Source organism: Equus przewalskii, chromosome 7 (assembly GCF_037783145.1).
Source record: "Equus przewalskii isolate Varuska chromosome 7, EquPr2, whole genome shotgun sequence".
NCBI lineage: Eukaryota > Metazoa > Chordata > Mammalia > Perissodactyla > Equidae > Equus > Equus przewalskii.
Window position 1 is genome coordinate 24,016,633 of NC_091837.1, and position 25,873 is coordinate 24,042,505.

At 40.7% G+C, this 25,873-nt stretch overlaps 1 protein-coding gene and 1 non-coding gene across 6 annotated transcripts; both read right to left on the reverse strand.

The window, feature by feature from the left end:
- Window positions 1-712: 712 nt before the first annotated feature.
- Window positions 713-25,532, reverse strand: ZCCHC8 (zinc finger CCHC-type containing 8). 5 transcript variants are annotated; one of them, XM_008507864.2, is made up of 14 exons: window positions 25,030-25,483; window positions 23,700-23,742; window positions 21,155-21,229; window positions 19,189-19,294; window positions 17,724-17,801; window positions 13,714-13,817; window positions 13,532-13,597; window positions 12,894-12,954; window positions 12,275-12,417; window positions 11,544-11,686; window positions 9,420-9,541; window positions 7,721-7,807; window positions 7,339-7,453; window positions 713-2,733 (listed from the first exon to the last, which is right to left on the reverse strand). In XM_008507864.2, exons 1-14 carry the CDS (start codon window positions 25,226-25,228, stop codon window positions 1,964-1,966), a joined length of 2,112 nt encoding a protein of 703 aa, XP_008506086.1. In that variant the 5' UTR covers window positions 25,229-25,483; the 3' UTR covers window positions 713-1,963. The 5 variants fall into 5 exon arrangements, with proteins under 5 accessions (XP_008506086.1, XP_070485243.1, XP_070485244.1 ...); XM_070629142.1 differs by having other exon boundaries at window positions 23,700-23,736; window positions 24,845-25,392; XM_070629143.1 differs by lacking the exon at window positions 23,700-23,742 and having other exon boundaries at window positions 23,884-25,396.
- LOC139084980 (small nucleolar RNA SNORA9) lies at window positions 20,556-20,690 on the reverse strand. The gene has a single exon (XR_011542917.1). It is a non-coding gene; the product is annotated as a small nucleolar RNA SNORA9 (small nucleolar RNA).
- Window positions 25,533-25,873: the final 341 nt, after the last annotated feature.

The following is a 25,873-nucleotide window of genomic DNA, read 5'->3' on the forward strand; positions in this document are numbered from 1 at the left end:
CAAGGCCACTTAGTGAATCTCGTAACTAAGAAGGAACCATGTATCTTCTTCCACTAGTGTATAAGCTCCTTAAAGCAGAGTCTATTTTCTTCTTTTAATGCCTCAAAGCACGCACAACGACTTAACACAAGTGCCTTCAATATGTAATTGAATAAATCAAAAACTAGGAGCCAACTTTTTGAGAAACCAGAGCTTTTATGGCACTGACAGGGAGGCAGTACAGTGGTCAGGAGCATGGATGTGGGGGTCAGAGAGCTCTGATTCAGGTTCACTAGGTTACTTACCAGCTGTGTGGCTTAGGCATTTCCTCTAAAAAATGACACAACAAAACCTACTGAACACGGTGATTGTGAAAATGGGGTAGTGCGCAATACCTTAACATGACGTCTGTGGCCCCTGCTAAGGAGGTAACTGTTAGACCCCTCTGGTGCGCACAGAAGGCTCCGCTGACGCAAGCCTTCAAGGGGCGTGTAACCTAGCCTATGGTGTAGGGAACAGGCAGGTCTTCACCTGAAGCCTGGCCTCTCAAGAACCACTTCTTGGATGGTGACGAGTCCCTTTAGCCTGTCACTGCTGCTTAAGTTTCCTCATGTTATATACATAATGTGGCGATAATACATTTACCCCATAGAAAGACTAAGGTAACGTAAAAGCACTGTGTAAACTACTGTAAAGGATTACTTTTACATGTACTTCAACTCAGAGAAAAAAGTCAAAAGTAGTCAACATTTTATTCAATTTCCAGCATGTTCTGTGAAGGCCTTGAAAATAAATTTCCCCTTTTCATATAACTTTCCTCCTCCTTACTGTTATAGGACAGTAAATTTGGTTACTTAGGCTCTCAAAATGAAAGTGAATTCTAGACTGGCTGGATTCTGCTCCCTCTGCTGGCCTGAGAGCAGGATAGCACTGCCCGAGACTGACAGTTCAAGACCACCTGAACGTTCATCATCATGGACATGACTAGAAGGATGTAACGGCATTCCAGAAAAAGACAAAACCCATAGTTTCAGCTCTATCTTATACATCTGACAGTTAAAAGCAATTTTTTTATGTCTACTTTTTTAAACTATTAATTATCTTAGGGTTCAAATCTAGAAAATTATTTTGGTACAAATGCTAGCTGCCCTCCATTTTTTTCAAAATAATTTACTTTAAAAGATTCTGTTTTTTATATTTAAGGCTGAAATCCACTGAAAACATCCAAACTTGCAATTTCTTATAGTTCCTTTGCTACCACCAATTTTTGCAACCACAGAGTTAACTTCGAAACTTAAAAGGTTGTCTATACTAATTTGACTGTGAATCACTTTTTTGCATTCAAAGTCTTAGATTATGCATATGAAAACTAATTTATTAAACCTCTGTACACAAAGCTGAGCTACCTGTACAGCAAGCTTATATGAAGAACCAAGTTACAAAAAAGTAAAAGTGTTATTAAAACTGATGCATGTAAATCACTTACAAAAATACCCCAAATGGGATAAAGCTGCTCCACCCTGATTGTTCTCATTTGGTTGTCAAAGTTGACATATGAATTTAAAATGGTTAGATTTGTTTCTTTTAAAAAGTGATATATTAAACTTATATACAGGATAATTAGCAAAACGTACAAAGGGAAAACAACGTACAAAAGACAGATAAAAAGCATCACTCTTGACAGACACTCACAATCCAAAAATAGTATAAACCTTAACAAACTATCTCTAAACCAGCTCATACTTAGACCAACCCCCCCACCCCCCAAGTTTTGATCAGAGAATAAAATAGAGTAAACCAGCAAACCCAGGCTTTCCATTCTTTAAAATAGGCCTGACTTTAGGCCACAATTAAGCCCTGGATAGATTTTTAAACATGGGAGGGACAAATAGGAAAATAATTTTATCTGTCCATTTGGTTAGTACTAATTAACAGAACACAAAGTTACAGAGAATTAAATAGCTCTTCGTGCTATGTCAAGCAGTTAATCAGAAGCCTTTTTGTTTTTTTGCTGGTTTCGGGGCGAGTTCTTTAACAAGTTTCTTATCCTGAGGTACATTCCAGTAGATTCTGCCATATTCTCAAATTCAAATGGTGTTATTCCAGTTGCAAACTTGCTCATGTCAGGTATGGGACTATGAACTTTAGTGGCTGTTGAAGGACTGGTGTCCACATGGCTGCCTCCATTCCTAATGTCACAGTTTGACACAACGCTGCCATTATCAAGAAGAGCACCTTGAGAGTCTACCTGAGTAGATTCTTTCTTTTCCTTCTGACAAAGCGATGCAGCCTCAGAATCCGGACTCGAGGGACGGTCAACTTCCGATTCCTTTGCACAAGTACCTGGGACCTCAGGCTCCTCTGGAGTCTGTTTTTCAGGTGTTTTTCCCACTGGGAAAGGGAGGTCTAGTTCGTTTGGACAAGGTGAAGAGGCAACTGAATTCCCAGTCAAGGGCGTGTCAGCGGGAATATCAGAATCGCTGTTTACGCTCTCAGCCTGCTCGAGGGCCGCCCAGATCCGCCTCTGCTGCTCTTCGAGTTCTTCCAGAGTCAGTGCGTCCGCATCCACAGCTGCAGATGCTGTTCTGGTTTGTGGTGAGTCACTGGGAGTCAGCGGCGGGGTGCCTTTGGGGAGCGGAGGGGTGAAGATGGGTGGAGGAGTTCCCCGTGGCAGAGGGGGAGGAGTGCCAGGGGGCAGTGGTGGCTGAAACTGAAAAGCTTCGCTGCTCGGAGAACCACGTGGGACCTCTGCATCTGAAATAAGAAAGATACGATACTTCAAGTTGTCACAGCATTTGGTTTTATTAACATTAGTTATTTGAACTCAGGGGTATCCAGAGAGTCAATGGCCCAAAATAACTGGCTCAAGAGGGGAAAACTGTGGCTCCTCAGCTATCATGTCCATCACCTAATGTCCTCAATCTACCTGAAAAGAAGCCCTGCGGGGAGAGCTGCAGGCACTTCTGGCACCAGAAACTTTACCCACACCCCTGGGGAATCCATCTCCACGCTGTTTACATCATTTTAGGGTGGGGAAATATTAACAGTGGCATGGAGATACAGAGTAATCTCTAGACAGTCTGCTGTAACTGAAGATTGGGGCTCGTGGCAGGACACAGTAGGACCCTGGGCTGGAAATGCAGGCTGGCTGGACTGCAGAGTTGGGGAAGACTGAAGGAGATGAAGCCGAGGAGACAGGGCAGGAATACACCCTGGCTTATTTCCCAACTCTGTACCTCTAGTCTAGACTGCTTGCCTGAGCTATGGGTTCAAGTAGCTAATTGATCACTCGTCATCATCACATATATGTCCCTCAGACAACACATCTGATCTGTCCAAAACAAAGGATCTTTTCCTAAAATTGAGACTATTCTCAGTAACGGTACCACCAGTGGTATTTGGTTGAAGTTTCCCAAAATGAAACCTGCTCGTCATCTGAGAGTCCTCCCTTTCCTTCTGCACTACCCCAGGTCCTTGGCTCTCTGGGGTCCACTCTTTCCTAGAGAGTGTCACAGCCACTATGTTATTTCTGGCCCATATTAAAGTCATCCCTGCCTCTGCACTCATTTTCCTAATATCCATCCTCCAAACTATTAATTTTTCTAAAACACAAATCTGATCCTATTAATCTTCCCACCTCACTGGAAACCCCTCAGTGCCCTCTGATCAACTACAGGATGAAGTGTGATCTCCTCTACGCCTTGTAGGGCTCTCTACGACCAAGAATTTGCCTACTTCCACCACATCATTTTTTACTGCCTGGTTTAAACTCCAGCTGTCACTCTGATATTGGCACGGTGTGCCGTGATACTTCATGCTTCTGCATTTGCATTTCCCACTGTCTCAAATGCCCTAACCCTACTCATCTCCCTGGTAAATCCCTGAATTCATCTCTCAAGATACAGCTAAAAGCCCTTCTTGGTAGGGGTCTATGACTCCATCCTAGCACAGCTGCTCAGTTTCTCCTTTGTGCCACCATCAGAGTCGGTAACCAGCTCTGTGGCAGCAATAGGCGATGGCTCTATACATATCAATATGGGCCACGTACATCAAAATGATGTTTACACATCTGCAATCCCTAGGTGACAGAGTGGTAACTAAGGGCAGCAGTTGTGTCTTATTAATCTCCCTGTCCTCAGGGTCTAGTAGAGAAGTCTGTAACACACTATACATGTTTTACAAATTTGGAAAATTCAACTGAGTAACATGGAATCTTGAAAGCTACGCAAAACCAGTCTGAAATTTATTGTTCAATAAATAAGACAATAAGGCAATAAGATTTGTAAGGAGATAAACATACTGTCATTTATATTTTAAGAAATTAACTCAGGGGCTGGCCCCGTGGCCGAGTGGTTAAGTTCCTGCGCTCTGCTGCAGGCGGCCCAGTGTTTCGTTGGTTCGAATCCTGGGCGCGGACATGGCACTGCTCATCAGACCACGCTGAGGCAGCGTCCCACATGCCACAACTAGAAGGACCCACAACGAAGAATATACCACTATGTACCGGGGGGCTTTGGGGATAAAAAGGGGAAAAAAAAAATCTAAAAAAAAAGAAATTAACTCACTCTGAAGAGCAAAGAATGGATAAAATAGCTGAAACGAAAGATGCAAAAAAAAATCAGTTACAAGGGCACCAAAAGGCATTAGGTAAGAGAGAAGAGCCTGAAGTAAGAGGCAATTTACTGAGATATTGTTAGGATTTTGGCAACAGGCTAGAAACGGAGGGCCAAGATAAGGGTGGATGGAGCTGCAGATGAACGGGGTTTCTCAGCCTAAGGAATTACAAGAACACTGATACCACTAACTGCAACAAAGAGCACACACGAGGAGGAGGACGGGGAGGAGCAGGGGGCAGTGAGAAGCTAACACCAAGCTGGTAACTTAGTTCTTTAACAATTTGTGTCCATGATGCTTTTAAGAATAAATCATATCCAAACAGTTTAACCCAAGTTTTATTTGCACAAAATATCACAATATTAGCATAAGGATGTTATGTTAACATTGTTAAAGTAAATAGGAAAAAGACATTTAGGTAGTTAGAGTTCACAACTCCAAACCAAATCACTATACTCACAATTTTGTGACACAGAATCCCATTTTACTTTTAATATATTAATTTTAATTAAGCCAGCAGAGGCCTGGTAAGCAGGTCCAACGGATGGAAGGATTCGATTACAGACGGCAGGGCAAGGGTGATGGAGTGAGCTAAGGCAGAGATGCGAAGGTGAGGCCCTCAGAGAGCTGCTGTGGCTCACCGTGGAGTGCAGCCACCCCTCAGGAAGTGCGGTTGAGACAGCCCTAACAGTATGGTATGAAAATAGGTCATCTCAGGCCTTTTAGGCACCTATGGGTGAATAATCTTTGTTCTGCAAAGATTCCATCTTCTTACAGGGAACTCATGCAAAAAGGTTCTGTTTGCATTATAGAGAACTAATGAGGTTCTAACTCAACTGTTCATCAGGCAAGTGCTGTAACTTCGGCCCCAAATTCCACTCTGGACTGGCTGAGAGCCAAGGAAGGAATGCGGAGGCACTAAACTTGAATCCTTAAGACTCTGGCCTTGGGATCAAGAGTCTCAGCTTACCACACAGGCTCAGGTTGGCTCTGGATTGGCTAATTATATGAGAGAGAGAGGGATAGATAAACTTCTCCTAGGAGGCAGGTTTCTCAGCCCTCAGCGATTCCCTCAAAAGAAATAGACGAAAAAGCTCCCAGCACAGGGCTGAAAACACCTGCACCTAAGTGTGTGACACGGGTGCCACAACCACACATTCCCAAACTTCATGAGACTGTAACTATGTCTCAAATGATTCAAAACACCAAGCATGGGTGACTTCTCCGCACAGATACTGTGAGTGCCTAAGACCAAACTTCACTTCTTACGGAGAGAGTTCTTCCAACCAAAGCATACAGGCACGAGAGTCAGACCACTGGCACCGCCCAACATCCCTGAGAGACAGGAACCAGGACTTCTGCCCTCACTCAGAAATCTCAAGTATGGCCTTCGGTAAGGCTGAGAGATACTGGGCTCTGGGGACATAATTTTGTCTGGGACAACTGCTTTTGGGGTTTTGGTAACTGCTTGTTTTCAAAGTTTCAAAGATACGTGACAAAGGCTGTAAAGATTCTGCTTCCTCTTAACTCCTTGGCCTCGCTAACAGTGAGACTGGATGCTGAAGTCAGGCTGCATAGGTCTAAGAGCCTAGACTGTGAACTCCACTCAGGGATCACGGACGCCTGCGGCTGAGACCCAGCAGAGTAAAGCACTGGGGAAAATGGTCTGGGGGCTTTGATTTTGGACTCTGAAGTCACTCATGCAAAATAATTCAATTTTGGACTTTAATTCCCTTGGACTTTAAGGGGATTTAATCTGTGACCTTTGAATTCTCCTTGGGAATCTGAAAATGGGAAGGGGGGTTCACATTCGAATGTGGGGCAATTTATATTGCTGGCATCTTTCTATTAGAGTGTCTGAGTGCATTTTATCTTACTGTTGCCATTAATCTCACTTCAGAACATCTGACAGGCTATAGGACCAAAGTAGCTAGGCATAATTTGGGATGGGAAATCGAGTAAGTAGTGAATTTTCAGTCTTGGATTCAGAGTGGCCTTGGAGTTTATCTAATAAAACAAAGTTCTGATCCATTCCAGAGCCTTCTGGGGGTAAAATCTAGATTCCTCATCAGTAATCCTAAGAGGAGACCCAAAGGAGCAATGGTTGGTACTGCGGGGATGGGAGCTCAAAAAGGTGGGAGCATGACTGTGCTGATGGATTACTGATCTGCTGAAAAGGACCATCACGATCCTGGCTGACCACAGCTTCCAGGGTTAAGCCCAGAGGGTTCAGAGAACAAAGAGCTTGGAGAACGTCAGAGGGCACAGCCTCTGTTCCACCTGGGGTTTCCAGGAGGGCAGATTTTCCTCATGGTCTCTCTTTCCCGGGGAGGAGGAGCGATTTATCAAACTGATACAATTGGGGAGAGTAACTGGGCAAGTTTGGCTAGGGCCCCGCCCTTCTTCCTCTTGGGACCGAGCTGCCAGAGGGGAGCACTTTCCGCTGCCTGTCTCAGAGTGCTGCCCCTATCCAAGGGGCCAGTCCAGATGTGGGAGCTGGGACTGGGTGGGTAGGTCTGCCTAACTCAGGAATCCAGTTAGCTGGCCAATTTGGCCCTCACATCAAGCCATGTCCTCCAGCTCGGCTTCAATCAGTAAAAGTGGTGATGCCTGATCGCCAAGGATAAAATCAAAGATTTACTATTTAGTAGTGCTCATAAAGAGTTTCCCGTTCTTACCAGACTCAGGAGCACAGTAATTCGTCTTACGTTCTCAGCGAAATTGAAACCGCGGGACGAAACTTACCTGAGTCGAGCTCCATGTCGGCGGGCGAGGCGGCGGAGCTGCTCTCCTTCTTCTGCTTCTTGGGACTGCTAGTGCTGGACTGAGACGACCTCTTGCTGCCAGGCCTCACACTCGACTAACAGAGGAACCAAACAAACGTAAGTCAGACGGGGTAGACAAACAATCAAGCTCCATCCGCTCGCTTAAATATGACGTAGAAAACCACTCTGGAGCTAAGTCTAGGTAACGTAAATTCAGCTACACCTTTGCCTTTGGATTCATCAGAAAACACAGAGTGTTCTATATACAAAGCAAGAAATGGCATTAAGATGCGAATGAGCCACAAAATCCCACAGATACATGTGATACATTTTTATAAACCATACCCTGAAAATCTATTTACCACTTGGAAGTTAGAAGTAAGGTAATTGGCAAACACGTCCTTCTGTTGACATGCCTGCATCGGTATGGAACCAAACATCCGCCACTCCTAAAGATGAAAAGAGAAGGCAAAAATAAGTACGTATTTGGAAAATGTCATGCCTTGGGATTTTCCTCAAAGGAGGTAAAGTGGAGGTCTCAAACTACATTTCTGCTCCATATGGGACTTTTCCTTTTTTTGGGAATTAGTGAAAATAATGGTGCAGTGAAGGAAAAAAACAACTCTGCCTGCAGAACGATCAGGACTGAATAGTAAAAGACCACTTGAAAAAATCACTTGGCTCAAAAAGGTTTCACCTACCACCAGAAGCTACAGGCAGAGACGCCACGGACTCCTGTCCAGCCTACCTGGCTCGTCTCTGCCACGGTGCACTAGCACTGCTAACTCGACTTCGCACTGCTCACTTCTCCCCGCACATACACTCATGCTGAGTCGTCTATCTCCTGTTCCTTTCCTTTCCAAACTGAGCACTCATCTTTAATGCTTGACATCTCTCATCTCTCTTTGATCACCAATAGCACAGTCAACAGTGTTTCTCAAGAAGAATCACTTTGGGCTTCTGTTAACCCTACAGATCCCAGGGCCTGCGTCAGTTACGTCTAAGAGCAGGTCTCAAGAATGTGCATGTCTAACGAGCGCTCCAAGGGGATTCTGAAGTAGGCTGGTACTTGGACCACCTCCAGAGGCACTGATGGTTTGTACCATGTAATTTAGCCCTTAATTAATTGCACACTTGTCTTTATAGCTGTTTGCTAGACTCAGTTCAGATCTTTGGCTTCTTCTCTACCACCCAGTTCCTAAGAACACCTAGAATGCACGTTTTTATTAAAATACCACCAATACCATCACCACCACAATAGCTAATTGTTGAAACTTGAAACATAAGATGAAAAATGGAAAAGAGTAATTGTAGAAAACCATTCTCATGTAAAACAAGAACTTTTACTGTGAAGGGGAGATAAAAGGGAAGAAAGAATAGAAAAGAGTTAGATTTACTAAAGGTAGAAATTTACTTCTCAAGTAATTCTGTAAAATTATAATACTATCTCAGAACCATCCTATATTTTTAATTTTTTTTATCCCATATTTTTAAAAAATAATCTTTTAAGGGGCCGGCCCTATGGCCAAGCAGTTAAGTTCGCGTGCTCCGTTTCAGCGGCCCAGGGTTTCACCAGTTCAGATCCTGGGCGCCAACATGGCACTGCTCGTCAGGCCATGTTGAGGCAGCGTCCCACATGCCACAACTAGAAGGACCCACAACTAAGATATGCAACTATGTGCCGGGGGATTTGGGGAGATAAAGCAGAAAAAAAAAAAGAAAAAAAAAAGATTGGCAACAGTTGTTAGCTCAGGTGCCAATCTTAAGAAAAAAAAAAACCAACTTTTAATTTTAGAATAGTCTTAGATTTACAGAATCTAACCATTTTATTTTAGCTCCTTTCTTAGGGCATAAAGTCAGAAAAAAATGTGTGGGTTTTTTTTTGATGAATATAAGACTTCACTCAACATAAAGGAGGTTAAAAAGTTAAACACACAAGTCACATATTTACTGTTCTTCATGCAACAGTAACTGGTGAATAAGCTAACATTTTGAACAACCTTTAACATATAACATATAATAATGTCATATCCCAGAAGAACAAAAAAACAATATACTTACATCTGGAATTCCTCTGGGAGTAGATATATTAAAACCTGGATAGGTTACCAATTTCGAGAGATCGTAGGTGACACTTTTATTCTGTTGTACTTCTCCAGCTTCTGTCTCCCCGTCAGCACCATCTATAACAGACCATCGAAAGGGCAAATATTGCTCAGTGCCAATATAAACCCCTCTCTGGACCAAGAGCAGACCTGGGAGTGCTTACAGTCACGGCAACAGAGTTATTCCAAGAAGGGTTTATCATAAATGGGTGTTGGATCCTGTCAGATGCTTTCTCTGCACCTATTGAGATGATCATGTGGTTTTTGTTTTTCATTTTGTTAACGTAGTGAATCACACTGACTGACTTGCGGATGTTGAACCATCCCTGTGTCCCTGGTATAAATCCAACCTGATCATGGTGTATAATCTTTTTGATGTATTGCTGTATTCGGTTTGCCAGAATTTTGTTGAGGATTTTTGTATCTATGTTCATCACTGATATCGGCCTATAGTTTTCCTTCTTTGTGTTGTCCTTGTCAGGTTTGGGGATCAGGGTGATGTTGGCTTCATAGAATGTGTTAGGGAGTGCTCCATCTTCCAAGAATGGTTTTAATTATCATTTTCCTGAACCATTAGAATTTTAAAACAATGTGGATAGATGTAATACTTTAATGAAAATAAATATTTAAAATCTTAGAAACTTTGGTTCTTTCATGGGTTGCTTAAAAGTCTATTTTGCACTGATCTTATAATTTGCCTAATGCTCTATTCCAATGTTTTTATTTTATTTAATAAGCATTTATATAATGCTTACTATGTACCAGACAGTGTTTTAGATGGTTTACAAGTATAAACTCAGTTAATCTTCATTACAGCCCTAAGAGGTGGTGCAGCGGTTAAGTGTGCACATTCTGCTTTGGCCGTGGCCTGGGATTTGCTGGTTCGGATCCCGGGTCCGGACATGGCACCACTTGGCAAGCCATGCTGTGGCAGGTGTCCCACATATAAAGTAGGGGAAGATGGGCACGGATGTTGGCTCAGGGCCAGTCTTCCTCAGCAAAAAGAGGAGGATTGGTGGTGGATGTTAGCTCAGGGCTAATCTTCCTCAAAAAAAAAAAAAAGAAAAGAAAAAGAAAGAAAGAAACCCATATGGATGAAACAATGCTCAATGTTTTTTCTGAGGACTTATTTATATAAAAAGTTTTTTTTTTTTTTGAGGAAGATTAGCCCTGAGCTAACTGCTGCCAATCCTCCTCTTTTTGCTGAGGAAGACTGGCCCTGGGCTAACATCCATGCCCATTTCCCTCTACTTTATTATGTGGGACGTCTACCACAGCATGGCTTGCCAAGTGGTGCCATGTCCGCACCCAGGATTCGAACTGGCGACCCCAGGGCTGCTGAAATGGAACGTGTGCACTTACCCGCTGTGCCACCAGGTCGGCCCCAGTAAAAAGTATTTTTTTTAACCGCTGTGCCACCGGGCCGGCCCCTCTTTCTTTTTTTTTTAAATTTAAGATCAATGGCATCATAATATTACAAGTCATCCAGAAACTTGCTTTTGCTCAGCATTGCACAGATTTTGCTATGTCAGCTCACATGGATTTACTCCCTTTTTAAAATTCTGCAGGGACTCCAGAGCCCAGACTTCCCAGGCTTTATTTAGCCATTCTCCCTTCAGGGCCTTAATGTTGGTTTTAATTTTTCACTATCATATTCAATGCTACAAAAATACCTTTATATACATACATTTCCTTGTGCACGTGTGAATATTTTTCTGGAGTAGATACCTAAGAGAAGAATTCTACATTATAAGAGGGTTTATGTATTCTAAATTTTATAGTCCTCTAGGCATTGACGGATGTATTTCTGTTATTACCGAGAGAGGCAAGACCTTATGAGGAGTAGCTGGAGAACTGAAACTTTGGCTGAGTTAGTCATTGAACAGGTCCAGATAACTACCTGATAATACTCAATGAAGTTTTAGTTCCTTCCTTGTAAAACAAAGGAAATACTATCATATTTTTTAGTTAACTCAACACATACTAAACAAGCCAGCCATTCCTATGACATTTTATTGCGATTCTCTATTAAAAAAAAAGATTCACACTCGAGCTGACTTTCTAACCCCACATACTGTACCTTTTCCATCATAGAGTGCAAGCCCTGAATTCTCCAATTCGGCCTCTTTGAGCCAGCCTGGTGGGTACCCGAGCTGGCGCATCCGATAGATGAAAGGCGGAAGGCTCTTGTCCGTCACACCCAGTGCATCCTGAAGTTCCTCACTAAGTAAAAATGAAAGAGGAAGAAAAACTGTATTCCTGTTTGGATGAAAACATATACTATTCTGATGTTTTAAAACAATTCTATGCCTTATGTTACACAGAATGTGCCATGGTGCCTAACAAATACATAGGTAAGATTTCAACTAATGTTTTTTGTTTGTTTTAAAAGTGGAGTATTTAATATGGCTTCATGTTTTTGTTTTGTTTTGTTTTGTTTAACATTGACCCTGAGCTAACATCTATTGCCAATCTTCCTCTTTTTGCTTGAGGAAGATTGTCCCTGAGCCAACATCTGTGCCAATCTTCCTCCATTTTGTAAGTGGGTCGCTGCCACAGCATGGCTTGATGAGCAGTGCGTAGGTCCTCACTCAGGATCCGAACCAGCAAACCCCAGGCCAGCAGATCAGAGCACGTGAACTTAACCACTGAGCCAAGGGGCTGACCCCCAGTTAATGTTTCTGAATGAACTGATGTATATTATCTAGAGTTGTGCTAGAGAACACTTATACACTGATAATTACTCTCAAGATACACGGTTCCAAATATTGGGGAAATAGAAATGACATTCTACCGTTGAAAAAGAGATACCTAATAACTCCTGGCTTGAATCTTCCAAATCTTTCTTCTACTTCTTCTGCATGGTATCGCTGCTGAAAATTCTGATTGTTTGTCTCACCACAGGCATCCATATATTCTTTTCTCTTTTCACTTATTCGGGCAGCATTTCGAGGCTAAATTGTCATGCATTCAAAAAGAATGGTATCAAGCAGTTTAGAAATATTTCAGAAATTAGATAACCATAAGCACTCTGTTTAGGTCAAGCAAACAGATTATTCCAGTTTTAATGTATAAGGAACAAGTATAAAAGAGGGTGAATATTTTAGAAAAATAAGGAAGAGAAGCAGTTACTCTAATTTCTTATTATCTTGATATTATCATAACATAAAATCAAGTTTTTAGAATAAATTCTCTAAAAATTAACTCTCATAATGTTTCATTCATCTCATATATGGAGAACTGTAATAAATTATTACTTTTTTAAATGTGATGTCTTAAAATTTAAGTACAGATTTGAAAGGATTTCAAATTCAAGGACAACAGGAAAATAACACAAGAAGTTTCTTCATAGCACACAATGCCATAAATGTGTCAAAAACATTAGAAAGCTCTGGTTCAAACACATTTTTTTAATATGACAAAAATTTACCATTGGGCAATCTTTCATTTGATGTTCTTCAGAACCACAATTGAAACAGTGAGGCTTTGGCCTATTTGGTCAAAAACAAAGATTTTCATAATGTAAATTAAATATAAAAGCAAATCAATAAAATTCTATATGACAGCAAAGTGTATCAGAGAGACAAGAAAGCACGTAGATCACAAATTACTAGTATCTGCAATACTGAGTACACTTTCACCTCCTATAATTAGTGATTTAACTAAAAGTACTTGTAACCTGGTCTTTTAACCAAGAACCCTTATGTTCCCGACTGATCTGTTACCTCTGAGTTTTGTCATTGCGGTTAATAACAAAGAAGTGAGGCAAACAGATTATCACACTTCCTTTTGGTAACGTGGGAAGGGGCAGATGGTTATAAGACAGCAATCAAACTGACAGCAACAATTACACCTTTCCACCCACCCAGGCATATTAGGCGTGAACCAATGAATTCCAACAAACAGATGATCAATTTAAACATTTAATATATGTCTATATGCTGAAATTCTAGCTTAATCTGTAATTTATTTATAGTAAGCCAGCAATAAAGAATATTAACTTTTCAAGCTAAGAGTTTATGGTTTTGGTTAAAAAAAGAAGAATAAAAAACAGCTCCCCACACAAACCTTTTTGCCTTTACTTGTATTTCTTGCCCTTCTAGAGAAACAATGTGGCTGAAGACTTGCTGGTACCTTTAGTGAATTTTATTAAGGAATAGTTATCATAGTCTGCAAAATTTGGTAAATTGTTTTAAAGGTGAACTTAATGGCAAGATGCATAAAAGATCTTCATTCACTATGTAGGATACTTGGGGATTTCCCATCCTTCGGTAAGCTGAGGGTTTTCATTTAGTAGCGGTTGCCCCAATTTATCAAGGCAAAAATTAGTAAAATACAGGACACTTCCTACAACCTGCAGAAAACAAGTCAAAAAATATTGCTATTTAAGCAGGAAAAAAAAGACATTAAATAATGTAAGACTATGATTAACTGTTTTAACGATTTATTTTTGGATGAAATTATTAGAAGTAATAATCAATTCCCTAGTTAAAGGAGCCAGATTTTGATGTGTCAAAGCTCCATCTTTAAATTCCCTTATGTTTCCTAGATCACTGAGTTTCTCCTCTCTTGGATCATTACTATCAGCTGCACTCTCTCCAGACTTAAAAAATAAAAGCTTTGACTCTCACATTTCCCTCCAATTCCCCATTTCTTTGCTTCCCTTTGCAGCAAGACCCTCAGAAAAGTTGTCTATATTTACTATTTCCATTTCCTTTCCTCCCATTCACTCTTTTCTTTTCTCTCCAATTTTTTGGAAAAATTTCATATGGAACAGTTAAAAAACAGTACAACGAACACCCATATACCCTCTACCTAGATTCAACAATTGTTGTTGTTTTGGTTTCTTTTTTGAGGAAGATTAGCCCTGAGTTAACATCTGCTGCCAATCCTCCTCTTTTTGCTGGGGAAGACTGGCCCTGAGTTAACATCCGTGCCCATCTTCCTCTACTTTATATGTGGGACGCCCACCACAGCATGGCTTGCCAAGCTATGCCATGTCCACACCCGGGATCCAACCTGGCGAACCCCAGGCTGCCAAAGTGGAATGTGTGCACTTAACCGCTGCACCACCGGGCCTGCCCCAATTGTTGATATTTTTGTGTGTACATCTCTCTCTACATAAACATAAACCCACACACACTCTTATTTTTTACATTTGAAGAAAGTAAGTCACTACCGCTAACACTTTACTCTAAGTTGCTATTTTTTTCTCGCCTGAGATCAATACATAACTTCCTAACTGGTTTCCAGCTTCCACACATAATCAGGTTTAGACTATTTTCATGACACTTCACTAATAAATACATCAATATGAGTCTGCTAAGAATAAGAACATACTCCTACAAACCACAAGACTATTGTCACACTTAAGAAAATTAATAACTCCTTAATATCATCTATATCTGACCCATATTCAGTTTTTCTCAACTACCCCCAAAATGCTTTTTATAGCTTTTTTCCCCAAGCTGGGATCTGATTAAAGTTCACATATTGCAATTAAGATGTTATCTTTTTAGTCTCTTTTAATCTAGAACGGTCTCCGCACTTTTTTTTCTGCCATTCTCTGCTGCATATCTCCAGTAAGGCTTCTGTTCCTATTACTCCATTACCCTACTTGATAATGGAGCTTCCTAATGACCCCACCGCCAAATTCAATGGATAGCTCCCCATCTTCATCTTAACCCATTAGCAACAAGTGACACAGCTGATTGCTCCTCTCTTCTAGAAACATCTTCTTCCTTTGCCTTCCAGGACACCATTCTCTTGGTTTTCTTCCTACCTTGCTGACCAGTCCTTCTTAGTCTTCTTTGCTAGACTCTTCTCATCTCTCCACCTTCTGTTAAGCTCAGTCCTTAGTCCTCTTCTCTACTTTCACTCTAGGTGATTCATCCAGACCCATGATATTAAATATAATTTACATGCTGACAATCCCCAAGTGTCCAGTTCTGACCCCTTCTAAACTCCAATCTTGTATATGCAAGTGCCAACTCCACAGCTCTCCCTGGACATCTAAGAGGCATCTCTAACTCACCTATTTAAAACTGCACTGGATTCTTATCCCCTACAAACCCGCTCCTCCCTCCAGTCTTTCCCATCACAGAAAAGGCAACGTTCTTCCAGCTGCTCACGCCAAAAACTTGAGCCATTCTGATTACTCTCTTGCTCTCACATTCCACACTCAACTCATCAACACATTTGATCAGTTCTCCTTTCAAAGTATATTCACGCTCTAACCACTTCTCATCACCACCACTATCATCTTAGTCCAAACCGTCACGTTCTCTCTCCTGAGATGAATACAGTAGCAGCTTCCACACGAAACCAGCTACAAACTATTTTCCATAGAGAAGCCAGCTCTTTTAAAAATTCAAGTCACATCATGTCACATTTCTACTTAAAACTTCACTCAGGCTTTGCACCTCACTCAGAGTAAAATTCAAAGGCCTCCCTACAGCCTATAAGGCAAGACAAGGATTCAGACCACACACTCTGGAGTCACTGGGCCTGGATTCAAACCCTGACTTTGCCACTTACTATCCGGTGACCACTGGCAAGTTACTTAGCTTTCCATGTCTGTTTCCTCATCTGTAAAATGAGAATAATAACAGTACCTTCATGCGTGATACCTGTAATGAGCTGAGAAGCGCCCGCTACACCGTGAGCAATACCTAAGTGCTCCTGCCTCAGGGCTTTGCACTCACTTTGCCTACTGCCTGGAGTACTCTTCACTTAAACCGTAGCACAGCTCATTCCCTCAGCGGACGCAGGTCTTGGCTCAGAGAGGCTGTCACTACTCACTATACAAACCAAATACCCTCTACTTCTCACTTTCTACCTTCTTACTCTGCTCCTTCTCTTCAGAGTGCTGCCTTCCCCAACTAGGACGTAATTCAATGAGAGCAGGGACTTTGCCCCCTTTTTCCATTCCTGTGTCCCTGGAACCTAGAACAATCCCTCGCACAAAAGAGCATTTAGTAAATATTTATTAGTATTTATTGAAGGACTAAATTAATAAATACACAAAATTCCCAGTTTCCAGGCAGGCACCACTTTAAATCCCAGAACCTTAGAGTTAGAAGGGAAATGAAAAGTTATCAAGTTCAAAGTGAGAAAGTTTTCTTTAAAGTGCCTTGATAGCATCCGGGCCTTTATTTGACTATTTCTAGTAACAAGGAATTCACTTTTTTATTAAGAGGTACCATTTCACTTTTCACATCTGACACAAATTTCCACCTTCTGAAAGTTGAGTTGAAATGTCTCTTTGTACTTAATCACTGTTCCTAACTCTGCCACGTGGCACTATACGGGTGATCTAAAATGCTATCTTTTGCAAACAACAGCCTTTATCACATCTGAAGAGATGTGACATCCCTTGTAAATCTTTTCACTAAGATCTGGGCTTTTCGACTTCCCAGCAGCCCCATGTCTTAAAAACTGCAGTATATTTATGGGGCACAATATGCCATCAAAATGAAAACTAGTCTTCCTTGAATCAAATCCAGGCTTACATTAGTTTCTTGAAAAAATTCTAAGTTGCAAAATCACACCACTACACTTCAGTGGCACTGCTGAATTTTGCACGCGTACTGAAAGGCCTACACGTGAGTTCACCCCTGTTCAGCTGCTTCTCTTTGTCACCCGTCATTTGAGTTTGTCAGCATTTTAAATTTCCTATCTGCCACCTGGTATATTAGCTCTTTATCCCTCCCAGCTTCATCCATCTGTAAGTTCAACAAGCATGCTTTTTTTTTATCTCTATCTTAAGTTCTTGAAGATAAACACGAAGAGGTTGGTCAGGACAAAAATAAAGTCCCCCAAAGAACGTCTATTGCGCCCTCAGGGCATCACATTGCGATAGTTATTAAAAAGCAAACTAGAGTCACGTGTTGCTTCATGACGGAGATACGTTCCGAGAAATGCGTCGTCAGGCGATTTCATCATTGTGCAAACATCATAGAGTGCACCTACACAAACCTAGATGGCACAGCCTACTACACACCTAGGCTCTGTGGAACTAATCTCATGGGACCACCGTCATGTATGTGGTCCGCTGTTGACCTCAACATTGTTATGCGGCACACGACTGTATAATATTCAGAGGCTGACGCCTACACTGTTGTGTATAACAAATTTAACCAAAGAATGTGTGATCATTTGATGACATACAACCTTACCACTTTATCATTTAAATGCCACCCAACTGACAAAGGAAAGGAAACGTATCTGTAGAATTCAAAACTACAATGTCCAAACTTACACTAAAAGCTTCCTTGTTGTCTTTAACTGCACAGGATTCTTCTACTTTATGGTCCTCTTCTAGCATAACACTGGATGGCTAAGGCAAAGAAAAACACACATTACAAAAGGCAACCAATTTTTAACAACTTTAAATTTCAAATATTAGGAATTTGAATACACTCCTCTATTTTCTGATACATACTATTAAGGTATGTAAAATTTTGAATTCATCATTGTCATAAATAGGGGCTAGGAATGTTTACAAAGAAATTTCACAAGTGGGAAAATTAAATTAAAAAGTGTACAAAAGATGGCATCTGAAGCATTAGCATACACTATGACTTTTGCGTTGAGTATTAACTATGGAACTTTCAATGCTTAAACTGGCAAGGCAAACTTTACCTTGAAATCAGATAACAAGAAAGATTAAAAAATACGTAATTTTCCATTACTGGTCAATACTGATAATATAACTCTCACAGATCTCAAGCCACTACAAAATTCTCAAGTCTCCCTTGAGTCAAAAATAATATCCAGTATTTTTGTTAAATATATTGTTTCTTAAATCTTTAAAAATTGTATATGATAGGTGAAAAGCAAAGGTAATAAACAAAAAATTTAATGAATCATGGGGCCGGCCCTGTGGCCAAGTGGCTTGGTTTGAGCGCTCCGCTTCAGTGGCCCAGGATTTTGCTGGTTTGGATCCTGGGCGAGGACACGGCACTGCTCATCAGGCCGTGCTGAGGCAGCGTCCCACATAGCACAACCAGAAGGACCCACAATTAGAATATACAACTATGTATTGGGGGGCTTTGGGGAGAAGAAGAAAAATGAAAAAAGAAGATTGGCAACAGATGTTAGCTCAGGTGCCAATTAAAAAAAAAATTAATTAATCAGAATACTCCATTCTTCAACCTGAGGATAAACTGCTAAAGATCATTATTTGAGATTCTACCTACCTTAACTGTTAATTAAAAAAAAAGCCCAGAAATCATAACTCTGAATTTTTTAATATAAATTCATGCTCTAATATTCACACAGTGAAATTTCTCATATTTCTTTGGGCATGCTATTGATTTTGTTAAACAAGTAGAGGGCAAAAAAAGGATGGCATATGAATCTGTTGGTTTTAGATAGATCCATCTTTTATAAACTCGAGATATACAGGGCTTTTTTCTGGCTTAAAATTAATTTTCTGCCCAAAACTATGTGTCCAAATTAGGGAATAAGGAAAAAAAATCCTTTAATTTTGAGTATAGACAGGTCTGAATATGACTCTCCTGAGAAAAGGAGCCATAACCCAAAAGCAAGCCCCATGGCCACACTGGACGGACTGCGGAGGAGGAAGCCTGGTGGAAGGATGGAGGACGAATAGATAGGCTCAACAGTCATTTTGGTTTTGATTCAAGAGGATCCCTGTGGCCTAATAATTGGCAATGAAAAGCATACTTTACTAATCTTCAAGTCTTTTAAGTTTGAAATACCTGGGGCAAAAGATTAAAGGAAGTCTTTTCCACATCATTTTTCTGCTGTTCCTCAAATCTTTTTACTAAATTTGATACAAATTCCTCTATTTCTTGATGATATTGCCTGCATAAGAGGACAAAATGGTCAGAACCCAGACAAAGTAAAACAATGAATCAATCGAAGTCTTATGCATTATTAGAAGATGTCATGTGTAAATTTTATTTTATTTTTCAGAAGTTTATCAAATCACTCTTTGTACCACTCAGGAATCTATTCACTAGGAAAAAATACACATTGCTGCCAAGTCAAAAAAATGATTATGATAACCTAACACACTGCTCTGTTTGTAATAGTTGGCAAATATTTGTGCAAAGAACAAATGGATTTTATTAACAAATTTTATGTACTTAACTTTTGAATACCTAACACACATAAATGGTTCAAAATCCAAAACAAGTGAAGGAGTTACATAATGAAAAGCTTCCTTCCTACCCTGGCTCCAAGCCAACTGCTTCTGTAACACAAAAACAACCAATGCGGGGGCTGGCCGGGTGGTGCAGCAGTTAAGTGCGCACATCCCGCTTCGGCGGCCCGGAGTTTGCCAGTTCGGATCCCAGGTGCGGACACGGCACCGCTTGGCAGGCCATGCTGCCGCGGGTGTCCCACATATAAAGTAGAGGAAGATGGGCACGGATGTTAACTCAGGGCCAGTCTTCCCCAGCAAAAAGAGGAGGATTGGCAGCAGATGTTAGCTCAGGGCTAATCTTCCTCAAAAACAAAAAAACCAAAAAACCATCAATGCATTCAGTTCTTCCACATCCTCCTCCCAGAGAGCCTATGCACATATAAGGGAACACCCATATAAATATTAAAGTGGAAAAAATAAAACCAAAATGTAATGCAAGAAAAACTACTGAGGTCTACTTTCTCCAGCTTTCCAAGTCAAAAACTACATTCATCAAATGTTCTTCAGCGCTCAGTTCAGGAGGTGCCAGAGGAGCCCACGTTAGACTGCAGTTGGGCAGCCAACTTCCTATTCACAGACCTGATGATCTGTGAGATCTCTTTAGCTCTGACATTCTAGGATTTTTGCAGGCGAAACACCAGAGAATGGTGCAGAAATTAGACTGCCATGACCTAGAGTAGATGTCGATCCTAATCCGATGGTGACAACAGGGCTAGAGCCCAGCTGTGCGCAGCACCATGCTGCTGCTGCCCTCACCATTGAGGGTCCCCACCCCTCAGAGCCTCAGTTTCCGCTTCTGCTGAGATAAGGTAGGTAATGGGCTTGTCACATAGCTAACACTCTCCGTACGTTACTCTTCTTTACCTTGCCCAGCACATAAGGTAACAATGTGACTAAGTGACTCAGGAGGGGGCAAGCAACTGTCTGAAATGTCCATGACCATGCTCTGAGGAAGGGTCAGGGCAAGGCCTCAAACCGTTTCAGAACACTTTAGCAAGCACTGCAGGAATGCACTGAGTCACCCTAGACCCCAGCATGCTGGAAGGCTTGCAAACGTCTAGTTTGATATTAAAGGAAAAAAATCATGTGGGTAAGCTTTAAAGAGAGCTAACAGAAACAACTCAGTTACCTAATTTTGGGGGAGAAATGGCTAACATTATTGACTGTTGCGGTGGTGGTGGTGATTTTATTAGAGGCTATTTATTGGGCTCTTCCTGGTGCTCATTTAGCTATGTGAGAGGTAGCTACTGTTAGTACCCTGTTTTCCAGTGAGGAAATGGACTGCAGTGAGCGTCAGTGACCTGCCCAGGTTCACATATGTAGAAAGTAGGAGTCCAGATCCAAACTCAGGTTTATATGACTCTAAAGTCCTTGCTTTTAATCTTAATTATGACTCCACAAATTTTAAGTAAAAGAATAAAGATGGTATAAATACAAATGAAAACAGTATATTTATAGAAGACATTGTTTCATAAACACTTTAACTCATTACATTTAGGAAAGGGAAAATGACTTACTTTGAAATAACATTGTTCATAAATAGAATCTGTAATAAAGGTCCATCTAACTTAGTATCGTTCATCAATATTCCACTAAAACAGAAGTTAAAACACATTCTTAGAAGAGGTTCAAGTAAAACTTGCATATGTACATATAAACACACAACTTTTATAATATAATTCTTAAGTACCAAAGATCACATAACATTTTACAAATAGGATCAAGAATCATCAAGAACTCCAGTTTTCTCAAGAAAACTTTAAGTTTTCACCAATGTTACCCTACTTTAATGATTATACACAAAAGTATCGCTTACATATTTAAAAAAAAAATTTCACAGTTTTCAACCAAAAAGTTTCTTTACGTAATGGCTAGTTTCTATACAAACTGGAGGAAGAGAGGGTCTGGATAGACCAGTAGGTCACAAGAATGTATTTCTAAAAGCAGAATGAATTTGGCTTGGAAATCTATAGGAAAATAAAATACTTTATAAATAAATGGATAAACTCTTGAAGGGCAAGTCACATCCCACTAAATATCTCAAATCCAAGATTCCAAAGTAGATATTATTTGTTCCTGGATTTGACTTTCAACTATTACAAAAACAGAACTACAATGTAGCCGGGAAACCTGCAATATATCCCTTTGGTAACCTGGGACCAGCTGAATCTCCGCTTCCTCCTCTTGTCACCTACCTCACATTCCTCTACCTGTACAGCATGTGAAATAAGTAAGTCTGTGTTTGGAATTGTTTGAATCAAATAAAGAAAACAAAATTAAAATAGGAATAGGTTCAGAGACTTGTTTCAACTTGTGCAAGCTACAGTCTTAAAAAATACATCATGTTGGGGTCGAGTGGTTAAGTTTGCGCGCTCCGCTGTGGCGGCCCAGGGTTTTGCCAGTACAGATCCTGGGCGCGGACATGGCACCGCTCATCAGGCCATGCTGAGGCGGCGTCCCACATGCCACAACTAAAAATATACAACTATGCACCAGGGCGCTTTGGAGAGAAAAAGGAAAAATAAAATCAAAAAAACACAAGACATCTTTTTAAAAACCACAAGCAACTGCATGGTCCTTGATTGGAGTTCAGTTTGAGCAATCAGCTATAAAGACATGCACCTGGGGAAATCCGAATACGGACTGGAGAGGGAATGTTAAGGAAATCATGACAGTTATTAGTTCTGAGAATGGTGTGGTTACGTATGAAAAAGTCTTTTTTAAAAAAAAACATGGAATATTTGGGGTAAAATGTGCATATGAGATTAAAAGAAGAAAATATGACAAAATATTAATTGTTAAATCTGATGAAAATATGGGTATTACTTTTACTATTTTTCCCACTTTCTGTTTATTTGAAATGTTTCATAATATAGAGTAGAAAAAAAAAGAAAAAAATACCGTTTAATGAAAAAAAAGAAGAAAAACATCTGATCATGACAATTCCAAAAATTAGGATTAAACCAAGAGACTTGGTATAAATTTTATTTAAAAAACTTTGTTTCTTTTTTGTTCTTTGGTTTTCTATAAAATGCTTTATCAGTCTGACAATATGGAGGGTACTAATTCTAAAAAAAAATTAATTTATTCCTTTTTCATGATACTAATGCTTGTTTCTTATAAATTGGAAAAGGCGACAATGCTATAAATAAAGATTTAATGTTTAAACGATCAACTCTTTTGAAAATGTGTACTTATCTGAATAAAGTATCTTTAAATAGATAAAAATTATGGTATTTGAGGAATCCTAGTTATATCAACACATTTGATATCTAACCAAAAATGAGTTAGATCCACAAAGCGTGCTCACGTAGGGGAAGCAAGGTAGGGTATGGGGAAGCTATTCCAAAATACATGTAAATTCTAAAATTTTAAACTTTTAGTCACCAACGTAGCTGGTTACTCCGGCTGGTACCAGGGACACAGAAGTGTATGTGAAACTGCATCCTGGCACCCCCAAATTCTGAAAACGTGAAATTACCATTCCACATAATAAATCTGCAGTTTAGCGCATATTTTAGATTTAGTGACCTGTTAAATAAATTTATATTAAGAGAGATCAGCATTTAATCTTCTGTTAAAATCAGATGCCTGAATGCAAATCTACTCACTGTACTTTTCTCAAAAGCAAATACTTTTCTTCTAAAATGCTCTTTCTTGCATTATTTCTATTTACTAATACACTTTAATCGTGTAAACAAATCTTGCTAGAGCAATACCGCAATCTTAATTCTAACTTCCCAGAAATATTTGCAGAATAGGAACAGCTGGGTTGACAACTTGCCTGGTCTGAACATTAAATCAAAATTTTCTGGATTGTGTTTCACAAATATGTTCACCCACTAAGTCAGTTTAAAAGTTTAATGCAGCTATGAGAATTTAAATTTTAACCCCACAGAGTAAAAATAAAGGATCATTACTCTGATTTCTCCAGAGTATGCTGAAGACATAAAAACAATACAAAAACCCTAAACATCCTTTTTACAAAGAAATTGTAATTAAATATTCATATAAGGATAAAAAAATAAAGGACAACAATGGTGTAATTTCAAGATCTCATACCTTGGTCGAGTCAGAATGTTCAATTTTCTTTTAAGTTCTTGATGTTATTACTTGTTAAGGAATATAAGCCCCCATAAAACAGAATCATGAAGATCATAAAATTCGACTATTAACTCTCACTTTCGGTAGCACAACGTTATAAACATTAAAAGACCCACAGATATTTTGAGGATGACACACTTACTGAGCTCCCGTTTTGTTGCAGGGCTAGGCATGTGGATCCAAATATTAAGATAGAAGTTTTCATCCCTCCCAACATAGATATTTCTCAAAAGGAGCCATGTAGTTCAAAGGAGATTAACAGACTGATGGTTGAATTATTCAAACAACGGTGTCTCGTCAAAAGTTAAACAGCCATTCACTCAAGAAAACTCTCCAAGTCAAAGCATCATGATCTTCGGTAAAGCAAATGCAGTATAACAAACCGCTAACGACTGAAAAATCTGGGATGGAATCTATGGATGTTCACTGTGCAATCCTTTCAATTTTTCTCTATTTTGAAGTTTTTCATAATAAAGTGTCGAGGAAAAAGGCAAACTTCGAAAACTTTTTAAAAGATGATTCACCAACGACTTTTAGGGGTCTTTACCAATTTTAAAAGGAAAACTAGCTGAGCCCAAATCATCTGTATGTATATATAGCTAAACACAAAACAAAACTCTAAGAGTGTAAATTAACACTAACAAATCTTGCTAGAAAGGCTGTAATCATGTAACTAAAGCCAAACGGAAACTTACTTGGCGCGATTTTCTTAAAACTTTGCAATGCACCTTTCAGCACGGAAGCTATTTCAAAGTGGAAGAACTTTAAAATGAACCCCCCGTTTGAAGCAATTAAGCATTTCTCTTTGCCTGCCTCGAATCCTTAAAGCCCCCACCTCTAGGGGCCCTGGGACCACCAGCTTTCCTCTCGCCATAAAAACAGATCCGCGCCAAGGTCCAAGTACCCGGTATCTCCTAAGAGACCACTGTTAACAGGACTGCATCAACTTTAGCTTGGCCGCAAAAAATGAAATCGGCTAAGGACTCCAAAAAGGGGGAGAAAAGGGGTGACCAGTCATTCATCTAACCGTTGACACAGTCCAAAATAACCCATAAAACCGGCCCCAGACGGACGGGCGGGAGGAGCGAATCTAGTCAGGATACGGATCCTAGTAGGGGAGAGGTTTGCCCGGGGGCAGCTTACCCCGCTCGAACCCTACATTCTCAGCCCTGCGAGGCGAGAGAAATTACTCGGAATTCTGGCCCTCGTGGAATTTCCGTCCGCGCCCTCACGGGCACAGCCGCCACCACACGCCCCGGTGACAGGGCCCAGCGAGCGGGAAGGATATTCTCGGCGCGGAGCTTCTCGATGGTTTCCTCGCACTGCCGAAGCCGCTCCCGCAGCTCCGCCTCGCCCACCCCATTCTCGTCCTCCTCCTCGCTGTCGTCGTCCTTGAAGCGGGTGTGAACTGGCTTCGGAATCGACTCCTCTGGGTGGTCAAACGCCTCGAACAGCTCTAGGTCGCCAAAATCCACCTCCGCCGCCATTTTGGGCTGTGAGAAAGATTCGAGAAGAGGCGGAGCTGGCCACCGGCTGGGGGCGAAGGTCGTAGGGCGGCACCGCTCTCTAGGGCTTACGCCTCGCTAAGCCACCCAGTAAGGTTTTCTCCAAACGTAGACCGCCGGAGCTGCACAGGCGGCGGCCGAGTCCCAAAAGACTACAACTCCCAGAATGCAATGGCGTCTCTCATACCCACTTCCGAGATTGCTCGGGTGCATGGCATGCTGGGACATGTGGTTTCTAAGCGACTGTTAACTCATTGTTTGCATTGCATCCTGGGATTGGTCCTTTGTAAACGTGAAGAAAGCCCGGCTAGATCAGAATGTATGAAAACAGTATGAATTGTCTCTGTTATGCATCTAAGGCTGAAAAATCAGAGCACGACGCATGGCTTGTCACAGATTCTGGTGTGCGTGCTAAACAAACAAGAAAATAAAGAAATCCAGTTTGTCATAGTGATCCTGGTCAAGCTATTTCAGTTTATTGGACTTGTTTCACTTTTTCATGAAAAACTAGCTAGACCGTTAGACTATTTTAGATTTGTCATTGTGGCTTTCGGTGGCTTCTCTCGTTCAATCATTCAATAACATTTATTTACTATGTTCAATGTGCCAGGCATTGTTCTAGGATCT